The sequence below is a fragment of the Amphiura filiformis genome, chromosome 16 (genome assembly GCF_039555335.1).
Source record: "Amphiura filiformis chromosome 16, Afil_fr2py, whole genome shotgun sequence".
Classification (NCBI taxonomy): domain Eukaryota; kingdom Metazoa; phylum Echinodermata; class Ophiuroidea; order Amphilepidida; family Amphiuridae; genus Amphiura; species Amphiura filiformis.
Window position 1 is genome coordinate 4,167,544 of NC_092643.1, and position 27,215 is coordinate 4,194,758.

The 27,215-nt window shown below is 39.0% G+C and overlaps 1 protein-coding gene across 2 annotated transcripts in view; it reads left to right on the top strand.

The window, feature by feature from the left end:
• LOC140135433 (spondin-1-like) overlaps positions 1-27,215 on the top strand; it is a 160,321-nt gene that overhangs the window by 108,453 nt on the left and 24,653 nt on the right. Inside the window, exons 2-4 of one of the 2 annotated variants that reach the window (XM_072156930.1) lie at positions 9,950-10,201; positions 14,207-14,458; positions 21,179-21,563. The exons of the other annotated variant lie outside the window; for it this stretch is intronic. Coding sequence (XP_072013031.1) covers positions 9,950-10,201; positions 14,207-14,458; positions 21,179-21,234 — 560 coding nt within the window. The 3' untranslated portion in view covers positions 21,235-21,563. Of the gene's footprint in view, positions 1-9,949; positions 10,202-14,206; positions 14,459-21,178; positions 21,564-27,215 lie in introns of those variants that run through there. 2 annotated transcript variants of the gene reach the window in all.

Consider the following 27,215-nt stretch of genomic DNA (forward strand, 5'->3'; position numbering starts at 1 on the left):
TCCACACAGGGAGTGAATATTACAAACGGAGTCACCCATTGACACGCCCTGTGTGGGAGATTAAGATAATGTCTTCCGGAGAGGTTGTATGAATTTCAACTGGAACAGCCCAGTTGGGGTGTGTGAAACCGCAAGTGGGCGATTCACACGAAACAAACTGAGGTATGTTCAGATGCCAATTTTGTTACATATCTTGAGTGTAACTTGTGATGTGATGCCTGTATGCTAGATATAAACAGCTACAACAGTATTATGCATTGCTTGAGATAGTCATATCTTTAAATAGGTGTGATTACAGTTGTTTGTACATGTACATGTAGAGATGGCAATGGTATTAGAAGCTATTACATGTGGTTGTGAAATAGGCTATTGTGGGAAATGACTTCATTCAATCAGATTTGATCTGAATATTGTGAGGTTAGTGATGCAGTGGTATTAGTACTATAAAAGCTTTTGTGCTGCACTGGTACTGCACACACGTACTTTTCTTCTTTCTTGAAGAAATGTATCGGAACTGGTTGGGGTGGGTGTGTGTGTGTGTGGGGGGGGGGGGTGATATCTTGGCTAAAACTGCATCACGCCTTCCCATGATGCATTTATGAAAATCAATAATCCCACTTTATAGTTTCTACAGATGACGCAATAATGGTAAATAATGGGGGGTAAGTAAAATGTTGAAATATGACCGCATTAAACTGCAAAGGTCATGTGAGGTCAAAGGTCAGGTCAAATTACAAGTTGCTCCGATTGGGCTGTAACTCGGGGAAAATGATCCCTGACACTTGGGGAGTATAAAACCACAAAGGTCAAGTGAGGTCAAAGGTCAGGTCAAATTTGAAGTTGCTCCAATTAGGCTGTAAGTCGGGGAAAATGATACCTGACACTTTGGGAGTATAAAACCACAAAGGTCATGTGAGGTCAAAGGTCAGGTCAAATTTAAAGTTGCTCCAATTGAGCTGTAAGTCGGAGGAAATGATCCCTGACACTTGGGGAGTATGAAACCGCAAAGGTCATGTGAGGTCAAAGGTCAGGTCAAATTTAAAGTTGCTCCAATTGGGCTGTAAGTCGGGGGGAAATGATCCCTGACACTTGGGGAGTATGAAACCACAGAGGTCATGTGAGGTCAAAGGTCAGGTCAAATTTGAAGTTGCTCCAATTAGGCTGTAAGTCAGGGAAAATGATCCCTGACACTTTGGGAGTATAAAACCACAAAGGTCATGTGAGGTCAAAGGTCAGGTCAAATTTAAAGTTGCTCCAATTCAGCTGTAAGTCGGGGGAAATGATCCCTGACACTTGGGGAGTATGAAACCGCAAAGGTCATGTGAGGTCTCTGGTCCGGGCCGACGTGATTTCGCTCTAAAGAGGCGGTAAGTAGGGGGAAATGATCCCTGACACTTGGGGAGTATGAAACCACAAAGGTCATGTGAGGTCAAAGGTCAGGTCAAATTTGAAGTTGCTCCAATTAGGCTGTAAGTCGGGGAAAATGATCCCTGACACTTGGAGAGTATGAAGCCACAAAGGTCATGTGAGGTCAAAGGTTAGGTCAAATTTGAAGTTGGTCCGATTGGGCTGTAACTCTGGGAAAATGATCCCTGACACTTGGGAGTATAAAACCACAAAGGTCATGTGAGGTCAAAGGTCATGTCAAATTTGAAGTTGCTCCAATTAGGCTGTAAGTCGGGGAAAATGATCCCTGACACTTGGGGAGTATAAAACCGCAAAGGTCATGTGAGGTCAAAGGTCAGGTCAAATTTAAAGTTGCTCCGATCAGGCTGTTACTTGGAGAAAATGATCCCTGACACTTGGGGAGTATAAAACCACAAAGGTCATGTGAGGTCAAAGGCCAGGTCAAATTTAAAGTTGCTCCAATTGGGCTGTAAGTCGGGGAAAATGATCCCTGACACTTGGAGAGTATAAAACCACAAAGGTCATGTGAGGTCAAAGGTCAGGTCAAATGTGAAGGTGCTCCGATGAGGCTGTAACTTGGGGACAATGATCCCTGACACCTGGGAAGTATTAAACCACAAAGGTCATCCGAGGTCAAAGGTCAGGTCAAATTTAAAGTTGCTCTGATTGGGCTGCAACTCGGGGAAAATAATCCCTGACACTTGAGAAGTATGAAACTGGAAAGGTCATCCAAGTTCAAAGGTCAGATCAAATTTAAAGTTGCTCCTATCAGGCTGCAACTTGCGGCAAATGATCCCTAACACTTGGGAAGTGTAAAACCGAAAAGGTCATCCAAGGTCAAAGGTCAGGTCAAATGTAACATTGCTCCGAATATGAAACCGAAAAGGTGAACCGAAGACAACGGTCAGGTCAAATTTAACGTTGCACAGTATAGCTGCGTGATGATGTCATCACAGTCATACGCCTAACTTACCTCGTGCCCTTGCAAAAGGCACAGTTGCTCTAGTTTCTTTCTTTCTTTCTTCTTCTTCTTCTTCTGTCAACACTATGATCAGCCATCGTAGCCACATGCTTTCAGGCATGTTGACCATACTTGGGCAGTAGAACCGTTTGGTGGTGCCACAGATGTCACATGATCAACTTCCGGTCAAATGTCATCCACTTCCGGTCAATGGCCAAAGCTTGGATTTTCACTAAAAATGCTACTCCTCCCACATATTACATAGCACCGTGACGTCACTTACACACATGCATCATCTATAGCCAGTGTCTAAAAGTTGTTAACAGAATTGGGATCAAAAGTCATTAAGGGGTCACTTCCGGTAAAAGTCTGAAAAATTTGTAAAAATATTCAAAAAATCACTGTCTTTACAAATTACATAGCAGAGAGTCGCCATTAGCACACATGCATCGCTACTAGGTAGGGTCTTTAGGATGCCTACAGTTTTGGGGTCAAAGGTCATTAAGGGGTTACTTCCGGTCAAAAACCAAAATTATCAAAAATGTTTAAAAAATGTTTATCTCAAAATATAAACAGAGCAGAGTAATATAACCATCATACATGAATCAGTGTTACCTGATGTATGCATGGTATTTTTTATTTTGGGGTCAATGGTCATTAAGGGGACACTCTCTGTTTTTAGCTAAATAACTTTTTTTATCTCAACAACTTAACATAGTAGAATTTTTTAATTAAAATTGGAACAATACATTTTGTCGGTGTACATAAGGTTTTTTTTTTTTTTTTGTTTAAGGTTATTAAGGGGGTCAAAAGGTCAATCAAAAAAAAAAAAAAAATCAAAATCCATGTATAAGTTCTGATTAAGCTGAAATTCACCAGGAATATTCCTTATGACATCCTAAGCACTATGTAATATTTTTTGGGGGGTCAAAGGTAATTAAGGGATCACTTCCGGTTCTCACAGATTCGGGGTCATAACTCATTTGTCACCGCTGGCTGTGCATCCTCGCGGTCGCAGGCGAACGCAATCAGATCTCGTTCTTTCTTCTGTCAACATCATAATCAGCCATCGTAGCCACATGCTTTCAGGCATGTTGACCATACTTGGTCAGTAGAACCGTTTGGTGGTGCCACAGATGCCACATGATCAACTTCCGGTCAAATGTCATCCACTTCCGGTCAATAGCCAAAACTTGGATTTTCACTAAAAATGCTACTCCTCCCACATATTACATAGCACCGTGACGTCACTTACACACATGCATCATCTATAGCCAGTGTCTAAAAGTTATACCACACAATTGGAATCAAAGGTCATTAAGGGTCATTTCCGGTAAAGTCTGACAAATTTGTAAAAATATTCAAAAAATCACTGTCTTTACAAATTACATAGCAGAGAGTCGCCATTAGCACACATACATCGCTACTAGCTAGGGTCTTTAGGGTGCCTACAGTTTTGGGGTCAAAGGTCATTAAGGGCTTACTTCCGGTCAAAAACCAAAATTATCAAAAAAGTTTAAATTTTTTTATCTCAAAATGTAAACAAACCAGAGTAATATAATCATCATACATGAATCAATGTTACCTGATGTATGTATGGTATTTTTTATTTTGGGGGTCAAAGGTCATTAAGGGTCACTTCCTGTTTTTAGCTAAATAACTTTAAGAATTTTTATCTCAACAACTAAACAAAGTAAACTTTTTAAATTAAAATTGGAACAATGCATTTTGTCGCTGTACATAAGGTTTTTATTTCATTGAGGTCAAAGGTCATTAAGGGGGTCGAAAGGTCAATCATAAATTTAAAAAAATCAAAATCCATGTATAAGTTCCGATTAAGCTGAAATTCACCAGGAATATTCCTTATGACATCCTAAGCACTATGTAATATTTTTGCGGGGTCAAAGGTTATTAAGGGATCACTTCCGGTTCTCACAGATTCGGGGTCATAACTCATTTGTCACTGCTGGCTGTGCATGCTCGCGGTCGCAGGCGAACGCAATCAGATCTCGTTTCTTCTTTACACAGCCGTGACGTTAATTTTTTTTTATAAGCTAAGTAAAACATGGGACAGTAACGGTATGCTCACACATGATCTGTAGTCACCCAATGTATATGTGGTATTTTTTTATTTGGGGTCAAATCTCATTAAGGGGTCACTTCCGGTATAAAACAAAATACCTTTAAAATGCATCTTCTTCCACAGATTCTGTAGGACAGTGACGCAATTTGCACACATGCATTGTTATTACCCAGTGTCTATGGGGTGTACACAGATTTGGGGTCAAATGTCATTAAGGGGTCACTTCCGGTATAAAACGAAAAACCTTCAAAAATTTTTATTTGCTAAGAAAAACATAGGACAGTAATGACAGGAAAATGATCCCTGACACTTGGGGAGTATGAAACCGCAAAGGTCATGTGAGGTCAAAGGTCAGGTCAAATTTAAAGTTGCTCCGATCAGGCTGTTACTTGGAGAAAATGATCCCTGACACTTGGGGAGTATAAAACCACAAAGGTCATGTTAGGTCAAAGGCCAGGTCAAATTTAAAGTTGCTCCAATTGGGCTGTAAGTCGGGGGAAATGATCCCTGACACTTGGGGAGTATAAATCCACAAAGGTCATGTGAGGTCAAAGGTCAGGTCAAATTTGAAGTTGCTCCAATTAGGCTGTAAGTCGGGGAAAATGATCCCTGACACTTGGAGAGTATAAAACCACAAAGGTCATGTGAGGTCAAAGGTCAGGTCAAATGTGAAGGTGCTCCGATGAGGCTGTAACTTGGGGACAATGATCCCTGACACCTGGGAAGTATTAAACCACAAAGGTCATCCGAGGTCAAAGGTCAGGTCAAATTTAAAGTTGCTCTGATTGGGCTGCAACTCGGGGAAAATAATCCCTGACACTTGAGAAGTATGAAACTGGAAAGGTCATCCAAGTTCAAAGGTCAGATCAAATTTAAAGTTGCTCCTATCAGGCTGCAACTTGCGGCAAATGTTCCCTAACACTTGGGAAGTGTAAAACCGAAAAGGTCATCCAAGGTCAAAGGTCAGGTCAAATGTAACATTGCTCCGAATATGAAACCGAAAAGGTGAACCGAAGACAACGGTCGGGTCAAATTTAACGTTGCACAGTATTGCTGCGTGATGATGTCATCACAGTCATACGCCTAACTTACCTCGTGCCCTTGCAAAGGGCACAGTTGCTCTAGTTTCTTTCTTTCTTTCTTCTTCTTCTTCTTCTGTCAACATCATAATCAGCCATCGTAGCCACATGCTTTCAGGCATGTTGACCATACTTGGTCAGTAGAACCGTTTGGTGGTGCCACAGATGTCACATGATCAACTTCCGGTCAAATGTCATCCACTTCCGGTCAATGGCCAAAGCTTGGATTTTCACTAAAAATGCTACTCCTCCCACATATTACATAGCACCGTGACGTCACTTACACACATGCATCATCTATAGCCAGTGTCTAAAACTTGTTAACAGAATTGGGATCAAAAGTCATTAAGGGGTCACTTCCGGTAAAAGTCTGAAAAATTTGTAAAAAATATTCAAAAAATCACTGTCTTTACAAATTACATAGCAGAGAGTCGCCATTAGCACACATGCATCGCTACTAGGTAGGGTCTTTAGGATGCCTACAGTTTTGGGGTCAAAGGTCATTAAGGGGTTACTTCCGGTCAAAAACCAAAATTATCAAAAATGTTTAAAAATGTTTATCTCAAAATATAAACAGAGCAGAGTAATATAACCATCATACATGAATCAGTGTTACCTGATGTATGCATGGTATTTTTATTTTGGGGTCAATGGTCATTAAGGGACACTCTCTGTTTTTAGCTAAATAACTTTTTTTATCTCAACAACTTAACATAGTAGAATTTTTTAATTAAAATTGGAACAATACATTTTGTCGGTGTACATAAGGTTTTTTTTCATTGAGGTCAAAGGTCATTAAGGGGGTCAAAAGGTCAATCATAAATTTAAAAAAAATCAAAATCCATGTATAAGTTCTGATTAAGCTGAAATTCACCAGGAATATTCCTTATGACATCCTAAGCACTATGTAATATTTTTGCGGGGTCAAAGGTAATTAAGGGATCACTTCCGGTTCTCACAGATTCGGGGTCATAACTCATTTGTCACCGCTGGCTGTGCATCCTCGCGGTCGCAGGCGAACGCAATCAGATCTCGTTCTTTCTTCTGTCAACATCATAATCAGCCATCGTAGCCACATGCTTTCAGGCATGTTGACCATACTTGGTCAGTAGAACCGTTTGGTGGTGCCACAGATGCCACATGATCAACTTCCGGTCAAATGTCATCCACTTCCGGTCAATAGCCAAAACTTTGATTTTCACTAAAAATGCTACTCCTCCCACATATTACATAGCACCGTGACGTCACTTACACACATGCATCATCTATAGCCAGTGTCTAAAAGTTATACCACAAAATTGGAATCAAAGGTCATTAAGGGGTCACTTCCGGTAAAAGTCTGACAAATTTGTAAAAAATATTCAAAAATCACCGTCTTTACAAATTACATAGCAGAGAGTCGCCATTAGCACACATACATCGCTACTAGCTAGGGTCTTTAGGATGCCTACAGTTTTGGGGTCAAAAGTCATTAAGGGCTTACTTCCGGTCAAAAACCAAAATTATCAAAAAAGTTTAAAATTTTTTTATCTCAAAATGTAAACAAACCAGAGTAATATAATCATCATACATGAATCAATGTTACCTGATGTATGTATGGTATTTTTATTTTGGGGGTCAAAGGTCATTAAGGGGTCACTTCCTGTTTTTAGCTAAATAACTTTAAGAATTTTTATCTCAACAACTAAACAAAGTAAACTTTTTAAATTAAAATTGGAACAATGCATTTTGTCGCTGTACATAAGGTTTTTATTTCATTGAGGTCAAAGGTCATTAAGGGGGTCGAAAGGTCAATCATAAATTTAAAAAAAAATCAAAATCCATGTATAAGTTCCGATTAAGCTGAAATTCACCAGGAATATTCCTTATGACATCCTAAGCACTATGTAATATTTTTGCGGGGTCAAAGGTTATTAAGGATCACTTCCGGTTCTCACAGATTCGGGGTCATAACTCATTTGTCACTGCTGGCTGTGCATGCTCGCGGTCGCAGGCGAACGCAATCAGATCTCGTTTCTTCTTTACACAGCCGTGACGTTAATTTTTTTTTTATAAGCTAAGTAAAACATGGGACAGTAACGGTATGCTCAAACATGATCTGTAGTCACCCAATGTATATGTGGTATTTTTTTATTTGGGGTCAAATCTCATTAAGGGGTCACTTCCGGTATAAAACAAAATACCTTTAAAATGCATCTTCTTCCACAGATTCTGTAGGACAGTGACGCAATTTGCACACATGCATTGTTATTACCCAGTGTCTATGGGGTGTACACAGATTTGGGGTCAAATGTCATTAAGGGGTCACTTCCGGTATAAAACGAAAAACCTTCAAAAATTTTTATTTGCTAAGAAAAACATAGGACAGTAACCGTATGTTCACACATGAATTGTGGTTACCCAGTTTATATGTAGCATTATTTTATTTGGGGTCAAAGGTCATTAAGGAGTCACTTCCGGTATAAAACGAAATACCTTTAAAATGTTTCTTCTTCCACAAATTACGTAGGACAGTGATGCCACTTGCACACATGCATTGTTATAACACAGTGTCTATATGGTGTACACACATTTGAGGTCAAAGGTCAGTAAGAGGTCACTTCCGGTACAAAACGATATACCTTCAAAATGCCTCTTCTGCCACAAAAAGCATAGCAAAGTGATGCCACATGGACACGTGCATTGACATTAGCCAATGTCTATGGGGTTGTCATATATTTTGGGGTCAAAGGTGATTAGCGGTCACAACACGGCTGTGTTCGTGGTCTTAGACCACAGCTAAGTCTAGTTATAGTTGTTTCTGGTTGACTAAATAAACAATTACCATCTCAGTAGGGCCATCAACAATAGAGCAGTGACAAGCTTTCATCAGGGACCGTGTCAGACCGTGTATAAAGGGACTGGTAACGGATTATTGATAGCTATTGTTATCAGATTATCTTTTACGACCTTCGATTACATGCGAGAAGCGCCGAGGGCGCGATGTTTGATTTCTTATTATTTACTCATGTTGCCCTACAAAATACCAAAAAACCATCAAAATATTCGAATACTTTCTAAAGTTATGTCAAATTGTGTAAAATGTCTATCATTTGTCGAATATAATTTTGTGTAGCGTTGAAAATCATTTACATAAGATTTTGGAGAAAAAATGTGATACAGAATGCTAGAACAATCACATTTCGATTTTTCTGGGATTTTTACACGTACGTATCGTAAGCCATATCTATCAGTATTCGAGTAGGCTAACGGGCTAAATCCGCACGATCGAACATCTTAACCAAACACGCAATGAACCCACTCGGTCTTACTGTTTTTCATTTGACCAAAATGTTTGTAAAAATATCGACTCGGTGAATCTCCATTCGACCGGACTTTTGACCCGCCAACAGAACGTGGAGGCTGGGAAAGAGCCACACGGAAAGAACATGATGATGTTGTTGGTTATCAACGTAGTAGCCACGCCACAAATGTTCACACGTGTATTCACAACTCTAGAGTAAAAACCGGCCCGGCTCAGAATTAAAGTACTACGTGAATATATGGTGTTCACTGTGGCCTTCAAAACTGGAAAATACGATAAAGAGCCGGGTTCTTGGTTACAGGCCACTCAGCCCACTTAATGTTAGCTGTTAGTCATAATTATTTATTATGTCAAATATCCATTTACGTTTACCTGAAAGGCTTTGTGTCTAGACAAGCTTCTAGAATGGAAGTTCTATTGCCATAGAAAATTGCTAAAATGGCACATGAACGCACACACTGCTGTAATTTGCCGTTGGACCAAAAATTGCCAAAAATGGAATATTATTATGGAATTCATTCAAGGAATGTTGTGGTCAGGCTTGAAGCCCGTACCGTAAGTAATACATGTATTAGTCGAGGAGCTAAATCTCATACGGGCCTTAATTAAGGATTGAGTTCAACACCCATGTCTACCAATATTGGTTACCATGAGATTATAGTCTAGGAGCAAGGGGTTTTGAAAATGGTCTAGTTCAACACCTATGTCTACCAATATTTGTTACCATGAGATATTAGTATAGACCTTCTGGATCACTGCTAAGGAGGTAGTGGACTCAAAAGATCGAAGCATTTTCAATTTTTACCCCTGTATGACCTTTTGTGACCTCTAGCGTAAAATGTACCCTACAATTTTAGTCCACTACCCCCTAGCAGTGATCTAGAGGGTCTATACTAACACCTCAAGGTAACAAATATTGGTAGACATAGGTGTTGAACTCGACCATTTTTCAAAACCCCTTGCTCCTAGACTATATTTACTTTCGATAAATACAACTTGAGTGAACTCTTGGGCTTTGAGAGCAGACTGGGGTAAGTAGCATGGATGTTACCGCAAAATAGACATTGTATGATTGTGATCATGGTGAAGGCCATTCTTTGTCACATTTTCCACAGTTGATGAGCAACTACCCGTTTGCCGTCCAACCAACAATATCACTGAAACCGTTGATCTAGGACAATTATTCGGCAGGACAGTTACTTTCCCAGAACCACAGGCAACGGATAACTCTGGCACAGTGAACCTTCAAAACATAACTCATGCCCCTGGCGACATCTTCCCAGTTGGCCTAACAGAAGTTTGCTACACCTTTGCAGATCAATCCGGAAATACAGCTGACTGTTGCTTTGAAATTCATATTATTGAAGGTAAAATATAAAGCTATGAAATGTTAAGTTGTAATTTGGACAGAAGCGAATATATGTTATTTGTGTATTATTATACAAAATGCAATATATAATAATTAATACACAAAACATGCAAAATGAGAAGCATTTCATTACAAAGTAAATACTAGGACAATTGTGCAATTTGTAAGGGCACGAGGTAAGTTAGGCGGATGACTTTGATGACCTGATGATCACGCAGCAATACTGCGCCGGATAAGATTAATTTTAATAAGACTTTTTCATTAATTGCCGTTTTAACATACCTTGATCGTGGAAAGCTGATATTTTGAAAACTCGACATTTGACCCATTTATGACCCCTTAGAGACCTTAAATGAATTTGAAAATATTTTAAACATGTTTAAAATGTCATAAGGATCATTGCATTTAAATTTCAGCTCAATTGGAGCATTTTGAGAAAACTTGACCTTTGACCCCTTTATGACCCTTAATGATCTTAAATGAATTTTTTTTAAACATTTGTAGAATGTCATAAGGATCATTAAATTTAAGTTTCAGCTCAATTTGAGCATTTTGAAAACTTGACCTTTGACCTTTTTATGATCCTTAATGGCCTTAAATGAATTTTAAAAATATTTAGAGCATGTTTAGAATGTCATAATAATCATTGTATTCAAATTGGGGGCTCATTTTGCATTTTGAAAATCTGACCTCATTTTTCACCCCGTGACCTTTATTGACCCCAAATTGGCCTACAAACCCATAACTGGTGTAGAGGGTGTAAAGGTTGTTCATATGCACGAGTAACATGACCATGCTATGCAATCTGTAGGAGTAGTATTTTCGGTTAAGATGACCTTTTTATGACCCCTGTGACCCTGGATGACCTCTGACGTTAAACAACCCATAACTTTTGTAGCCAGCTACCCAATACTGCTTTTTGGTCGATATCCGAAGTAGCAACCTGTGAGAAGAAGAAGAAAGAAGAAGAAATGGCAAGAAAGAAATACACCAATACACGATCATGAATTGATTGAACAAAATAATTCTGCCGCACTGGTACATCCGTGGTTCCGTCAGAGGGCCAAATACAGTAAACGCTTCTCGAATCGCCTAACTTAAATATGGTCCCAGAAAGTTGGTGTGTGATATATTAATGCCAAGTCTGTAGAATTGTGGCACCCATTAAATAGTAATAAAACAACATAGTCTATAGTAAAGAGGCGTGGTCTGAGTTTGCATGCTCTGCTTTCTCTCTAGGAGTGAGGCCTACCCATACCGTTAAAACAGTATGTTTCCAAGTTGTTTTGAGTTGTTTTGCTCCATCGATTTTGATATGAGAAGCAAGAACTTTGTTTGTTTGTTTGTTTGTTTGTTTGTTTTACAAATGCTTGAGTGAACAATTGCCTCCTGTAGCCACGACTTTATACAAGGAACATCTGAGTTTCCTCAACTTTGCAATGGCTCAGGGTCGGTTTCCTTTGTTTTCAACGGGGGAATGATACAGGCACTCCGTAACATTTTTTTAGTTTGTACTTGACTGTACTTGAAGTTTTAACTATGGTGCTTACGGCGACTGGGATGTCAGGAACTATGTTTTGTTTTTAATTTGTGCCATTTAGCTAATAAATTGCAATGTACTTTTTACTATTAATAATAATAATATTATATCAAAACAAGTTTTGGATATTTTCCCCTTCCCCTAAAAAGCATATACAGCCTGTCTCAAAAAAAAAAAAAGTGAAAAGCGTCCTCTTTGGCAATCAGAAAACACCGCTATGACATGATCAACGTCAATTTGCTTGTTTTAATCTCGAGATATGTTTATTTAACAACGAAAGGGTAAAATCACAATTGTGCCACTTTTACTAGGGAAGAGAGCTGTACATGTAAGTCAATGATAGCAGATGTTGATGCGTCTAATGGACCCCCTCCTTCGAGGCTCGTGCATTAGACGCATCAACATCAGCGCGCGTGCATTATTTTGTCTAATTTCTCTCCCAACAAGTAATACGCATTTATTGAACTATAAGTGTGCAATATTTGTTTGTCTTTTAACAAATCATTGACATGCACATGTATTTAACATGTAATCTAATCTGTTTTAAGTGGAAAAAGAGAACCATTATTCCTGTATCATGATAAATCAGTAAAAACAGTAAACAAGTCTTTGCATTGTTGTGTAATTGATGCATTCCTTTGATTTCACGAAGGATCTCTTGATAAACTTGATGGTATCACTGATTTACATGTAAAACCCTCTTCCCTAGTAAAAGTGGCACAATTGTGATTTTACCCTTTCGTCGTTAACTAAACATATCTCGAGATTAAAACAAGCAAATTGAACATAACAAACGGCATTTCAGAGCTAAGATTACCCCCTTGACGTTGATGTAAGCATCATGCCACAACGGTATTGTCTAATTGCCAAAGAGGGCGCTTTTTACTTGCACAATTTTCATATTCGGACTAGAGAACCATTTTTAAAATTCGGACTATAGAACCTTCGAAATAAAGAATCGTCGGAATAAAGAACCTCTTTTCAATTTTTTTCGGACTAGAGAACCTCTTTTAAGATTCGGAATAGCGAATGCTATGAACACGTGTTCGGACTAGCGAACCTTCGGACTAAAGGACTTTCGGATTATAGAACCTTCGGATTATAGAGCAGTCCCCGTCGCCCCTAAAACCAAGCCCTGGGACCGTCTTTATATAACTACTCTTGTGTGTCAAGTTTATTTGTCTCAATATTTGAGTGCTAATACCAATAAGGTTATGCTCCCCTCCAACCCACCTTGAGCATACTAAGTAGTCTTTTACTCATAACTGTGTATTAATAAATGCATATTATAATGGTCCTAATAATTATTACTATTATCATTACTATTCTGCATTGAGTTTCTGATCCGTGAGGTCCATTGGGGCTTACGAAACAGTACTGTAAGACAACATGTAGTATCAGCCGAGTTTAAAATTTTGTTTATTCTTATAAAGCATCATGCAGTTATTGTTAACTACATGTATGCACACAACACAGGGGCACTCACATAGGTAATTGACCCGTACTAGTAGCGCTGATATAGGAGATGAACTAGTTAGCGTCATATATCAAAAAGTATAAAAGCTCTGATTTTAGTACTTGCTCTATGTTTCAATTACTTATTTCTTTTCAAAATACCTGCATTTTTAATCCGGTACAAGCTTTAATAACGGGGGAGCATGCATTTGTATGAGAAAGGATATCTACCATCTTATCCAAACTCCCGTGTAGTAATCCAATGCACATTTTGCTTCACCGGGCCGCCCTGACTTGGTCGCGTTTGGAAGAGAAGTGCCACCAAACCGTAATAGGTACAAATTTAGTACTTTCTGTCAATCAAGTATGGTTTATTGTCTATATGTCAATCTTTGAATTATTAGCATAGTCTTTATAATAACGGTGGAGCGCCTTAATGAGTAAATGATAGCAAACCAGTGAAAAATCACCAAAACTCAGTCAGTGGAGCTCCACCCGTACATGTCAATAGCGTCATTATCGATTGGATTAGTCGACCGTAGCGGACAATTCGATCGCTCATTGGATTAATATTATCATGTGGTAAGAAATGTGCATTGGACAACGATTACTATAATGGTTTAGTACTGCATATTTCGGTTTAATCTTCACTAAGCGGGTTTATGGCTGAAAAGGTCACGGTGAATTTGCCGTGGACAAAACTGCACTATGGCTCCCTTATGGTTGAGCACTGTGTCACTAGTTTAATACTATAGTAATCATTATCAACAATAGTCTGACCACGACTGATAATATATTTATAATATAATGCATTATTGCTATTTTGATGTCAATGACTTATTATTTCTGATGGATGTTTCAAACAAATACACTTTAATACTTATCAAATTATTTTTGGTATACTTTTCAACCATCATTTTTGTATACTTTTCGACCATAGTATTTGGTATATTTAAAATAATCTAACAGGATAAGTAATCATGCTTTATTGTATTTTGGTATTCAAAGTTGACAATGATCCACCAATACCGACCTGTTCAAGAGATATATCGACAACGACGGCTTGCAACACGGATGGGACAGTTGTCTATTGGCTAGAAGCAACAGCATATGATAACTCAGGAACAGTTAATTTGATCAGTCAAAGTCATATATCTGGGCGATCATTCTTCCGAGTTGGAATGACAACGGTAACTTACACATTCATTGATCCATCAAACAACATAGCAAGTTGTGACTTTGTTGTTACTGTAATTGAAGGTAAGTACATGTAAGCATTGGATAATATATTAATGTTACATTGTATATAGTTAAGTCAAAAACCTCAATTTGGTGATCACTCTTTGGCTAGCAAGGTTTGACGATTGATTCGACTTCTTTGGACCATTTAGAAATAAAATAGCCCCATGTCCCTCGCGAAAATCCCGGCATTTTTCGCTAGAGGCCAAAATCCAAAATGGCCGCCGCCACCATTTTGAAAATTTAAGTTTTGAACCAGAGCACCTATAATCATGTACAAAGACACTTTTTCGGTTATGTCGAGTACAAGGATTCCGATTCTGACATTAGTTTGACATTACGGCATAATTTTCACCCAGAAATCCAAGATGGTGGCCGGCACCATCTAGAAAAATATAGTTTTGAACCAGAGGACCTAAAATCGTGTACAAAGACACTTTTTTTGTTTTGTCTACCACAAGGATTTCAAATTTGACATTACTTTGACATTACGACCTCATTTTTACCCAGAAATCCAAGATGGTAGCCGCCGGCGCCATCTTGAGAAAATAAGTTTTGAAGCAGAGTACCTAAAATCGCGTACAAAGACACTTTCCGGTAAATCGACACCAAGAAATCCGAATCTGACATTAATTTGACGTTACAACATAATTTTTGCCCAGAAATCCAAGATCGCCCCATTTGGTAGAGCGTTAATGTGATTTTTGAATGAGAGCATAAGCATAAGTGTGTCATTCCCGCCTTATCTGGGGTTCATGTCCATTATATAGGGTTTAAACTGCCTTATCTTGGGTTTACATCCCTTATCTAGGGATACGGCGCCTTATCTGTGGTTTAGACGGCCTTATCCTGGGTTTACGTTCCTTACCTGTGGCCAAGATACCTTAATCTGAGCATATTGCAGTCTAAACCCAGATAAGGCATCTAAACCCCAGATAATAGTCCTGGCCCTATCCTACAGACCCGTATACAATTTTTCAAGAAGAAAGTTTGAATGTTGATTCGAATAGGGTATCCATAGGTCTTTCAAATTCTACTAGGTGGAAAATTCCAAACCCGGGCAAACTCTGTATATGGCCGTTTTTCAAAATGGCCGCCAAAATGTACTTATGAACCAGGTTTAATGACAATAACTCTGAAACTATTTGACCTAGAGGGGTGATTGAGGTGTCTATCCCCACTAAATCAAGACTGTCTGATTGAATGAAGGGAGTTTCATGGTTGTCCGAGGTCTAGGACACCTGAAATCCAAGATGGCCGCCCGTAGCAACCATAATCATCATATTCGCCAGATGAAATGACAATAATTCGGAATCTGCTTGACCTACAAGGGTCATTAAGGTGTCTATCCCCACTATATCAAGGCCTTCTGATTGAATAAAGGGGGTTTCATGGTTGTCCGAGGTCTAGGACACCTGAAAACCAAGATGGCCGCCCATAGCAACCAGATAATCATCATATTAGCCAGATGAAATGACAATAATTCGGAATCTGCTTGACCTGCAAGGGCCATTTAGGTCTCTATCCCTATGAAATCAAGACTGTCTAATTGAATGAAGAGGGTGTCATGGTTGTCTGATGTCTAGAACCCCCGGGTCTAGGACACCCACAATCTAAGATAGCCGCCCATAGCAACCATATAAATATTCACATTAACCAGGTGAGATGACAATATCTCAATAATTATTTGATCCAGAAGAGCAATTAAGGTGTGTAACTTCGCTAAATCAAGGCTGTTTGATTAAATGATGTGATATCATGGTTGTCTGAAGTCGAAGTCACACCAAACCAGATGGCAGCCATAGCAACCACTATTAACCAAGTAAAATGTCATCAATTAGAACCTCTGTAACATAGAGGCTGGATTAATGCCGCCAAAATACGTTTTTTCACTTAAAAATGAGTTAGAGTTTCATTGAAACAGCATTATAAACATTAAATATTCAAAATAATCGATGAAAAATGGCTTTGAGGGTTATAGCAGAAACATTTCTCCCTAAATTATGTTGCTAATATGTTTTTAATCCAAAATGGCGCCGATTATGAGGTCCAAAATGGCCTTCAAAATACATTTTTTCACTCAACAAATGGGTTAGAGTGGCATTAAAACAGCATTTAACACATTAAATATTCAAACTTATCAATGGTAAATGGCATTGAGGGCTACAGATAGACATTTGTAACCAAATCGTGTCATTCACAGGTGTCAAATTCAAAATGGCGCCCAAAGTGAGGCCCAAAATAGCGGCCAAATACATTTTTTCTCAGCTTTTGTAATGACGGCCAAAATGGCCGCCAAAATACTCAAAGCCATATTCCATGTGTATTTTGAAAATAATTATACAGTTTTGATGTCGCCTATAGTATGAAAAAAATACTTTAGCGGTCATTTTGGTTTCTGCTGTAACCCTCTAAAGCCATTTATTAAAACTTATCAATGGTAAATGGCTTTAGAGGGTTACAGCAGAAACATTTTCCCCCAAATTGTGTTGTTAACATGTTTCAAATCCAAAATGGTGTCCATTATGAGGTCCAAAATGGCTGCAAAAATACATTTTAAGCAGCCATAAGTAGTATTAAAACAGCATTAAACACATTAAATATTCAAAATAATCAATGGTAAACCGTTTTAGGATTACAACAGAAACATGTTGTACCAAACAATAGGTTGTTAACATGTTTTAAATCCAAAATGGTGCCAAAAATGAAAACCAAAATGACCGCTTAAGTATTTTTTCATACTAAAGGCGACATTAAAACTGTATAATTATTTTCAAAATACACATGGAATATGGCTTTGAGTATTTTGGCGGCCATTTTGGCCGTCATTACAAAAGCTGAGAAAAAATGTATTTAGCCGCTATTTTGGGCTTCACTTTGGGCGCCATTTTGAATTTGACACCTGTGAATGACACGATTTTGTTACAAATGTCTATCTGTATTTTGGCGGCCATTTTTGACCTCATAATCGGCACCATTTTGGATTTGAAACATGTTAACAACAAAATTTGGGGAGAAATGTTTCTGCTGTAACCCTCAAAGCCATTACCATTGATAAGTTTGAATATTTAATGTGTTAAATGCTGTTTTAATGCCACTCTAACCCATTTGTTGAGTGAAAAAATGTATTTTGGAGGCCATTTTGGACCTCATAATCGGCGCCATTTTGGATTTAAAACATATTAGCAACATAATTTGGAGAGACATGTTTCTGCTATAACCCTCAAAGCCATTTTTCATTGATTATTTTGAATATTTAATGTTTATAATGCTGTTTTAATGCCACTCTAACCCATTTTTGAGTGAAAAAAAAAATTCTGGCGGCCATTTTTGACCTCATAATCGGCACCATCTTGGATTTGAAACATGTTAACAACACATTTGGGGAGAAATGTTTCTGCTGTAACCCTCAAAGCCATTTACCATCGATAAGTTTGAATATTTAATGTGTTAAATGCTGTTTTAATGCCATGCCACTCTAACCCATTTTTGAGTGAAAAAATGTATTTTGAAGGCCATTTTGGACCTCATAATCGGCGCCATTTTGGATTAAAAACATATTAGCAACATAATTTAGGGAGAAATGTTTCTGCTATAACCCTCAGAGCCATTTTTCATCGATTATTTTGAATATTTAATGTTTATAATGCTGTTTCAATGACACTCTAACCCATTTTTAAGTGAAAAAACGTATTTTGGCGGCATTAATCCAGCCTCTATGTTACAGAGGTTCTAATTGATGACATTTTACTTGGTTAATAGTGGTTGCTATGGCTGCCATCTGGTTTGGTGTGACTTCGACTTCAGACAACCATGATATCACATCATTTAATCAAACAGCCTTGATTTAGCGAAGTTACACACCTTAATTGCTCTTCTGGATCAAATAATTATTGAGATATTGTCATCTCACCTGGTTAATGTGAATATTTATATGGTTGCTATGGGCGGCCATCTTAGATTGTGGGTGTCCTAGACCCGGGGGTCCTAGACATCAGACAACCATGAAGTCTTGATTTCATAGGGATAGAGACCTAAATGGCCCTTGCAGGTCAAGCAGATTCCGAATTATTGTCATTTCATCTGGCTAATATGATGATTATCTGGTTGCTATGGGCGACCATCTTGGTTTTCAGGTGTCCTAGACCTCGGACAACCATGAAACCCCCTTTATTCAATCAGAAAGCCTTGATTTAGTGGGGATAGACACCTTAATGACCCTTGTAGGTCAAGCAGATTCCGAATTATTGTCATTTCATCTGGCGAATATGATGATTATGGTTGCTACGGGCGGCCATCTTGGATTTCAGGTGTCCTAGACCTCGGACAACCATGAAACCCCCTTCATTCAATCAGACAGTCTTGATTTAGTGGGGATAAACACCTCAATCACCCCTCTAGGTCAAATAGTTTCAGAGTTATTGTCATTATACCTGGTTCATAAGTACATTTTGGCGGCCATTTTGAAAAACGGCCATATACAGAGTTTGCCCGGGTTTGGAATTTTCCACCTAGTAGAATTTTAAAGACCTATGCATACCCTACTCAAATCAACATCCAAACTTTCTTCTTGAAAGATTGTATACGGGTCTGTAGGACAGGGCCAGGACTATAATGCGCCGTAACCCCAGATAAGGGACGTAGACCCCCGATAAAGCAGTCCAAACCCCATATAAGGCGCCTTGAGCCTAAATAAGGAACATAAACCCCAGATAGGGCATCTAAACCCCATATAAGGTGCCTTAACACTAGATGAGGGTCGTTAACCCCAGATAAGTGTTGTAAACCTCAGGTAAGGCATCTAAACCAAAGATAAGGCGCCTTAACCCCAGATAAGAGACGTAAACTCAGATATGGCAGTCTAAATCCCAAATAAGGCGCCTTAAGGGGGCACTGAACAGTAACCTTCCGCGACCGGAAGTGTAACGTCTGTATAGTACCTTAGAAACGTAAAATTTAGGCCAAATATGTGCGTATTTCCACCAAAATGTGCGTATGACATCATTGTAGGGTGTTATGTTAAAGCTGAGATGTTCTTGTTGCCCATGGATGCGAACAAAATCACTTGAATTTTGTTTCGTGATGTGTAAGATATCCCACAATGCAATGCGTCAAGAACCCGATTTTGAGAGGTGAAACGCTTACAAAATACGGGTTGAGTTAAAAAAGTGAAATTTGTGAAAAACTGACACTGTCGATCTATGTGCAAAAAAAGACATATTAAATTTAAAGAGTGTTGCTCCATCACCAAACAGTTCAAATAACCCCATCTATTGCACAGACTTGGCAATAGCTCGTTCTTTTAGGCCCTCGGCGCATGTATTTTCAATGGCGACGCTTACTGTTCAGTGCCCCCTTAACCCTAAATAAGGAACATAAACCTAAGATAAGAGAAGTAAACCCCAGACCTGGCCGTCTAAACCCCAGTTAAGGCGCCTTAACCCCAGATAAGGAACGTAAACCCCCGGGCGTAAACCCCAGATAAGGCATCTAAACCCCCAGATAAGGCGCCTTAACTTCAGATGAGGGACGTAAACCTAGGATAACACAGTCTAAACCCCATATAAGGCGCCTTAACCCCAGCTAAGAGACGTAAGCCCAGATCAGGCAGTCTAACCCCAAGATAAGGCGCCTTAAGGAACTAAACCGCAGATAAGGGACGTAAACCGCAGATAGAGCAATCTAAACCCCAGATAAGGGACGTAAACCCCAGATAAAGCTGAAATGACACACATGTGCTTCCATAACCATTACTATTTAATAATTAGCCCAAAAAAGGGAGTTAACTCATGATCCTAGGTGTTCCATCTTGGATTTCTGGGCAAAAATTATGTTATAACGTCAAACGCCAAGATGGTGCCGGCCACCATCTTGGATTTCTGGTGAAAATGAAGCCGTGATGTTAAACTAATGTTAGAATCGGAATCCTTGTACTCGACATATCCGAAAAAGTGTCTTTGTACATGATTATAGGTGCTCTGATTCAAAAATTAAATTTTCAAAATGGTGGCGGCGGCCATTTTGGATTTTGGCCTCTAGCGAAAAATGCCGGGCTTTTCGCGAGGGACATGGGGCTATTTTATTTCTAAATGGTCCATAGAAGTCGAATCAATCGTCAAACCTTACTAGCCAGAGAGTGGTCACCAAATTGAGGTTTTTACTTAACTAATATGAATAGTTTAAGAAACTAATATGAATAGTTTAAGAAAGTGTCACAGAGCCCACTTAAGAGAAAGGGTATGAACGTTTGGACAGTATTTATTGGGGGACATTAGAGCATATCAGACCTATCGAATTGCATTCTGAATACGAAGAATGTCCTTCTGATATCAAATAATTTTGATTTTTGAAATTCGCAATGTAATACACATTTTATGGCAAATCATTAAAAATTGATATTTTTGATATTTAACAGTACTTGAAGTAAACTTTATAAATCTGATGATATGTACTTAAAGTGTATGTAGGTGGGATGAAAAGCCGACGATCAATTGAAAATTTTGACTTTTCGTATTGAAGATATGGATCTTCAATATGAAATGTCAAAATTTTCAATTGATCGTCGGCGTTTCCTCCCAGCTACATACACTTATTTGATATCAGAAAGACATTCTTCGTATTCAGAATGCAATTCGATATGTCTGATGTGCTCTCATGTCCCACAAAAAATACTGCCGAAACGCCCAAAACGCTCAATCCAGATCCCTTAAAACAATGTTCAAATCTATTTCTTCCATGCAGTTGATCCTACATCACCCGATGGCGAATGTACTGCAAGGATGACGCGAGCCTCTTGAGGGCGCTGCACATATTATGATTTTAAGGATGGAGAACTAGGACTGAAGTTTGCACCTGAGAATTTATTCGGAAAACTTTGCTGACATATTTTGAATAACCAAATCATATCAAAAGGACTCACGAAAGAACGGACTATAAATGGGGAACAGAGAAGATCATCCATGCGTGATGATGATTTGATGTCGAAGTCACAATACCTCAGCTCATCAACCATTTATGTGAAACGGTGAATAAAAAGACGGGAATACTTCGACTACAAAATCATCATCATTCATGTTGTATATTAATAAACATTAACTCAGACTGAGACTTTGAAATGGTAAAATAAAATGACAACTGAAATACGAATGGAAGTTTTGATAATTATAGATTTGTTATGCGTATAGATACAAACATTGCAGAGTCTTTAGTAGGGTCCAGAATGGAAGTCTCGTTCTTGGGTTGAGTACAAGAAGTCTTGAAGGTGTTTTTTTTTTTATAGATTTGAGAACGCTGAATAAAATGGGAGGGGTCTGACCTATCGAAAAACGTAGGAAACTCAAGCTAGAGGGCGTTTTTTGTCAAAATGGCCGCCAAAATCCCTTTTAATTACCATTACTTGGTCAGAGAAGCACCCAGCAGCACGATTCTGATGTCTATACCCATGTTTTCAGGGTCAAGGAATCCAATAGAGTCATTTTTAACATTCTAGGACTTATCATTCAAAGATGGCTGCCAGAATTTCAAAATGGCCGCCAGTGAAAATTAATTTGGCTATATCTCGGTTGCAGAAAGTCCTAGAAGTATGATTCAGGTGTCTATACCCATGTTTACAGGGTCTAGAAATCCATTGGAATAATCTAGAACAACACAGGACCTAAAATCCCAAGATGGCCGCCAAAATTTAAAAATAACCACCACTAAAATGCAGAATTGTACCTATATCTTATCTAAATCAGAGGTTTAGACGGCCTTATCCGGGGTTTACGTTCCTTGCCTGGGGCTAAGATGCTTAACCTTAGCATGACGCAGTCTAAACCCCAGATAAGGCACTGTAACCCCATATTAAGGGACGTAGACCCCAGATAAAGCAGTCCATATCCCAAATAAGGCGCCTTAAAACCCTAAATAAGGAACATAAACCCCAGATAATGCATCTAAACCACACGTAAAGTGCCTTAACTCTAGATTAGGATCGTAAACCCCAGTTAAGAGTCGTAAATCCCAGATAAGGCTTCTTAACCGCAGGTAAGGCGTCGTAACCCCAGGTAAGAGACGTAAACCCTAGATAACAGACGTAAACCCCAGATAAGGCAGTCTAAACCCACGATATGGCGCCTTATCCCCAGATAAGGAACGTAAACCCCCAGACAAGGCATCTAAACATCAGATAAGGCATCTTAACTTCAGATGAGGGATGTAAACCTAGGATAACACAGTCTAAACCCCAGATAAGGCAGATATCTGGGGTTTACGTCCCTTATCTGGGGTGCCTGATCTCGGTTTAGATGCCCAAAAATGGATCTGGGATTTAGAATGTCTTATCTAGGGTTTGCATCCCTTATTTGGGGTTAAGGCGCCTTAAATGGGGTTTAAATACCTTATCTTGGGTTTAGACTGTTATGGTTTACGTCCCTCATCTGAAGTTAAGGCGCCTTATCTGGGTTTTAGATACCTTGTCTGGGGTTTACGTTCCTTATCTGGGGTTAAGGCGCCTTATCTGGGGTTTACGTCTCTTATCTGGGGTTTAGATGCCTTATCTGGGGTTTACGACCCTTATCTGGTGTTTACGGCACTTACCTAGAGTTAAGGCACCTTACGTGGGGTTTAGATGCCTTATCTGTGGTTTATGTTCCATATTTAGTGTTAAGACACCTTATTTGGGGTTTGGACTGCTTTATCTGGGGTCTACGTCCCTTAATCTGGGGTTACGGCGCCTTATCTGGGGTTTAGATACCTTATCTGGGGTTTAGACTGCGTTATGCTAAGGTTAAGGCTGTTATAGAGGATCATGCGTTTATACCCAATACGCTCAGAGGTCAATTTATGAGTGCACAGACATTATAGGGTCAACAAACTGTGTTTTTATAATTCGAACAGCATGTGACATATTTTCAGCAAGGGCCCCGTGCCAAGGCCAAATCGACTTTTACAATGTTTATTGAAGAGATAAGATATGCATAATCTTAGTTTGCGAGAAGATAAGAGGTCAAATTTTTCCATGTTAAAATAAAATTACATGCTAGGCATGTTTGTTCCTCTTGTTCGTTTGTGTATTAATCATCATCATCATCATCATCATCATCATCATATCATCATCATCATCATCATCGTCGTCGTCGTCGTCGTCATCGTCATCGTCATCATTATCATCTTTGATTTGATTTGATTTGTTCATCATCATCATCATCATCATCATCATCATCATCATCATCATCGTCATCGTCATCATTATCATCATCATCGTCGTCGTCATCGTTATCATCTTTGATTTGATTTGATTTGTTCATCATCGTCATCATTATCATCATCATCGTCATCGTCATCATTATCATCATCATCATCGTCGTCGTCGTAGTCGTCGTCGTCGTCGTCGTCGTCGTCATCATCATCATCATATCATCATCATCACCATCATCATTACCCGACTACTAGCCACAAACCCATACCAAGGAAAATAAAATATCAATTTTGCTGCAAGCCCTCAGAAAAATTAATATACAAATATTTAAAATCATGTTTTATTACAACGTATCTAATAGTAATAGGAATTTACACACAACCATGACAACTGCTAAATTAAGCTGAAATGAAGAAAATATAGACTATAAAAAGTCTATAATGAAAAGAAATGTTGTTTCCAATGGATTTCTAGACCCTGTAAACATGGGTATAGACACCAGAATCATACTTCTAGGCGCGATATCGCCTTTGATCGGATATCGGTCATTATTGGGGGGGGGGGACGATTGTATGGACCACCCCTGGCAAAATATTGGGGGGGTTACTCTCTCCTCCAATCCCCCCTCCCCAGATCTACGCCTATGGCAGTGTTGATAAAAATCACAAAATTTGATTTTCCTTTTACTGCCTCAAGGAGTGTATGTAATGAGATCCCGAGAATACGATGCACTAAATGGGATATTCCATTTAAAATCCACACTACCCATGTGGAAGATTTTGAAAATATCTGTCACAGAGGTAGTATGAATTTCAGATGGAATGAGCACATTAGGCACCTCCATTTTAATTTCATACACCCTCCGAGAAAGATTCAACCTGAATCTTCCACTGAGGGAGGTTGAGTTTCAAATGGGGTTGCTAATGTGCATTCCATTTGAAATTCATACTCCCCTGTGGAAGATATTTCCAGAATATTCCACAGTGGTAGTGTGGATTTTAAATTGAATAGCCCAATTGAACAGTGTAATCTTTCCCCAGCATGCCCCAGGGTGAGAAGTCCTATTACTAGGAGACATATTTCAGTGAAAAATCTGCGACTGGTTGAAAAATCCGTGAGAAATCATGTATCGGTTTTTTAACGGATTTTTCAACCGATCACAGATTTTTGTCCCTATAGTGTATTGAGAGGGTTGAGATTTCTATCAAGTTCCAACTAAATAAATAAGATGGCGCACCTTATACACTAACGATTTCTTACGAACAAAATGAAACATATTAAAAGAGGATAGTCTGGCTCACAGTGACATCGCCCCGATATCTTCATAGTAGAAATCGCCATGGTAGGTTGAATCCACAGCCACCGATGGCCATTTTATTCGGACCTTATGAGATGCATATTATTAGCGAAGTGACCTGACTAAGGCTACTGACAATAGACGGGGTAATTGATTTCTCGCTGTGTGAGCAAGCTTGTATACGACATTGCGGTCAATGGTTATACTGTCTCCACTTGAGTGAGTGCCGCTATAGCCTGCTGCGCGCTGTAGTCCATGGACCAACGCAATATAAAATTGAGAGTTTTGGTCAAATTTTGAGTTCAAAGCGCACGGCCAATTTTCAAAGCGCACGCTAACGACTATAATATCTGTTCAACACGTATTTTCAAGTGTATGAGACCACATCTGGTTTCTTGAGAAAAATTAATTGATGGGAGATATTCATCATTTTGTAACCCAGTATCCGAAGATTTTCGTCTGATATCAAAATCGTGCATAGCAATTCACGTGTATCGATCCCGTGTATTCATTTTAATGTCTCTGCTGCACCAAATAATTATTAGCCAGGCGATGTCGGTGTGCGGCTGCAAACATCATATTTTGGGGTTAGATGGTTTTGGCGGTTAAAGTTTGCTTTATTGCTGATTATTGATCTTTGAATGGTGTAGAAAAAGATTCTGTTGGATGTAAAATCGTCACCCTTGGGCAATCCGAGATATTCAAGATGGCCGCCACGTAACTCGGAAATAGCATTCAAATGGTATTTAGTGACAAAAGGTATCATACTAAATAACTATAGTGTTTTAGACAGTAGACAGTTAAAGTTTGTTTTTTTGCTGATAAATGATCTTTGAGTAGTGTAGAATAAGATTCTAGGGGGTGTAAAATCGTCACCCTTGGGCAATCCGAGATATTCAAGATGGTCGCCACGTAACTCTGAAATAGCAATCAAATGCTGTTTTAATGACATTTGGTATCGTACCAAATAGTGTTTTGAGCAGTTAAAAGTTTGTTTTTCGCTGATAAATGATTTTTGAGTGGTGTAGAATAAGATTTTAGGGGGTGTAAAATCGTCACCCTTGGGCAATCCGAGATATTCAAGATGGTCGCCACGTAACTCTGAAATATCATTCAAATGGTGTTTTAGTAACAAAAGTGTTTGGGGCAGTTAAAATTGTTTTTTGTTTTGTTTTTGCTGATAAATGATCTTTGAGTGGTGTAGAATAAGATTCTAAGGGGTGTAAAATCGTCACCCTTGGACAATTCGAGGTATTCAAAATGGCCGACACTTAACTCTGAAATAGCATTCAAATGATTTTTTTAGTGACAAAACAAATAATTATAGTGTTTTTAGTCGCATTATTGGTAGTTTTGACTCAATATGTAATATATGCATGTGGATTATGAACTGACATGCTTCAGTAAAATGTATGCTCACTGTAACTGTTTTTACTTAACATATTGAATGGTTTGCATAGCATATCATACTCATACGTTTCTTGTTATTTAACAACACAACTTCATTCTTAACCATTTGCATAAAGTTTTACCTGTCTTTCAGAGCATTTTAGCAATAGAATACATCATCATCATCATCATCATCCTTTGGCTGCGGAGCAAACAACTACAAGTTTCCTCCAGCTACATCGGTCTTGAGCCATTGCTGATAATTGACCATGACTCAGCATGCTGTCCATATCCCCCAAAAGACACTGGATGTATTTCCAGAACAAAGTTCGTTGCCGTCTGGGTTTCCTCTTGCCATGAGTTGGGACATACAATGCATACTCTTTTACTGGCTCATCGTCAGGCTAGCGGAGTATATGCCCTACAAATATCAGTTGACGAGTCCTGGCTTTCTCAACAAGTGGCGCTGTCTCTGTCAGATTGTAGATGGTAGAATTTGGTACTCTGTCTACTCTCTTGATGTTCAGCATAATACGGCGGCGGGATGTGCCAAATGAGTTGATTTTATTTTCCATATCCTTAGAGATAACTCACTACTCACAGCCGTATATAGTCCGGGTATATAGTAAAACTGTGACGCAGGTTGTGTGAAAACAGTTTAACCTTGGTGGAAATTGTGATGGTAGGACTTTTCCACAGTTGCGCTAATTTCCAGAAGGCTGTCCAAACAAGAGATTTCCGTCTCTTTAGGTCACTAGCACTGGACCCCATGGACTTAGGTATATGAAGTCGGTTACATGCTTAATGGGATTTCCGTACACTTGGAGTGTGCACTTTGTTTTGGGTGCGCTGATTATAAGGTCTGCTGCGGCATTTGCGGTCCTGGAGAGCTAAGACTGGGCCCGGCCCGTGGG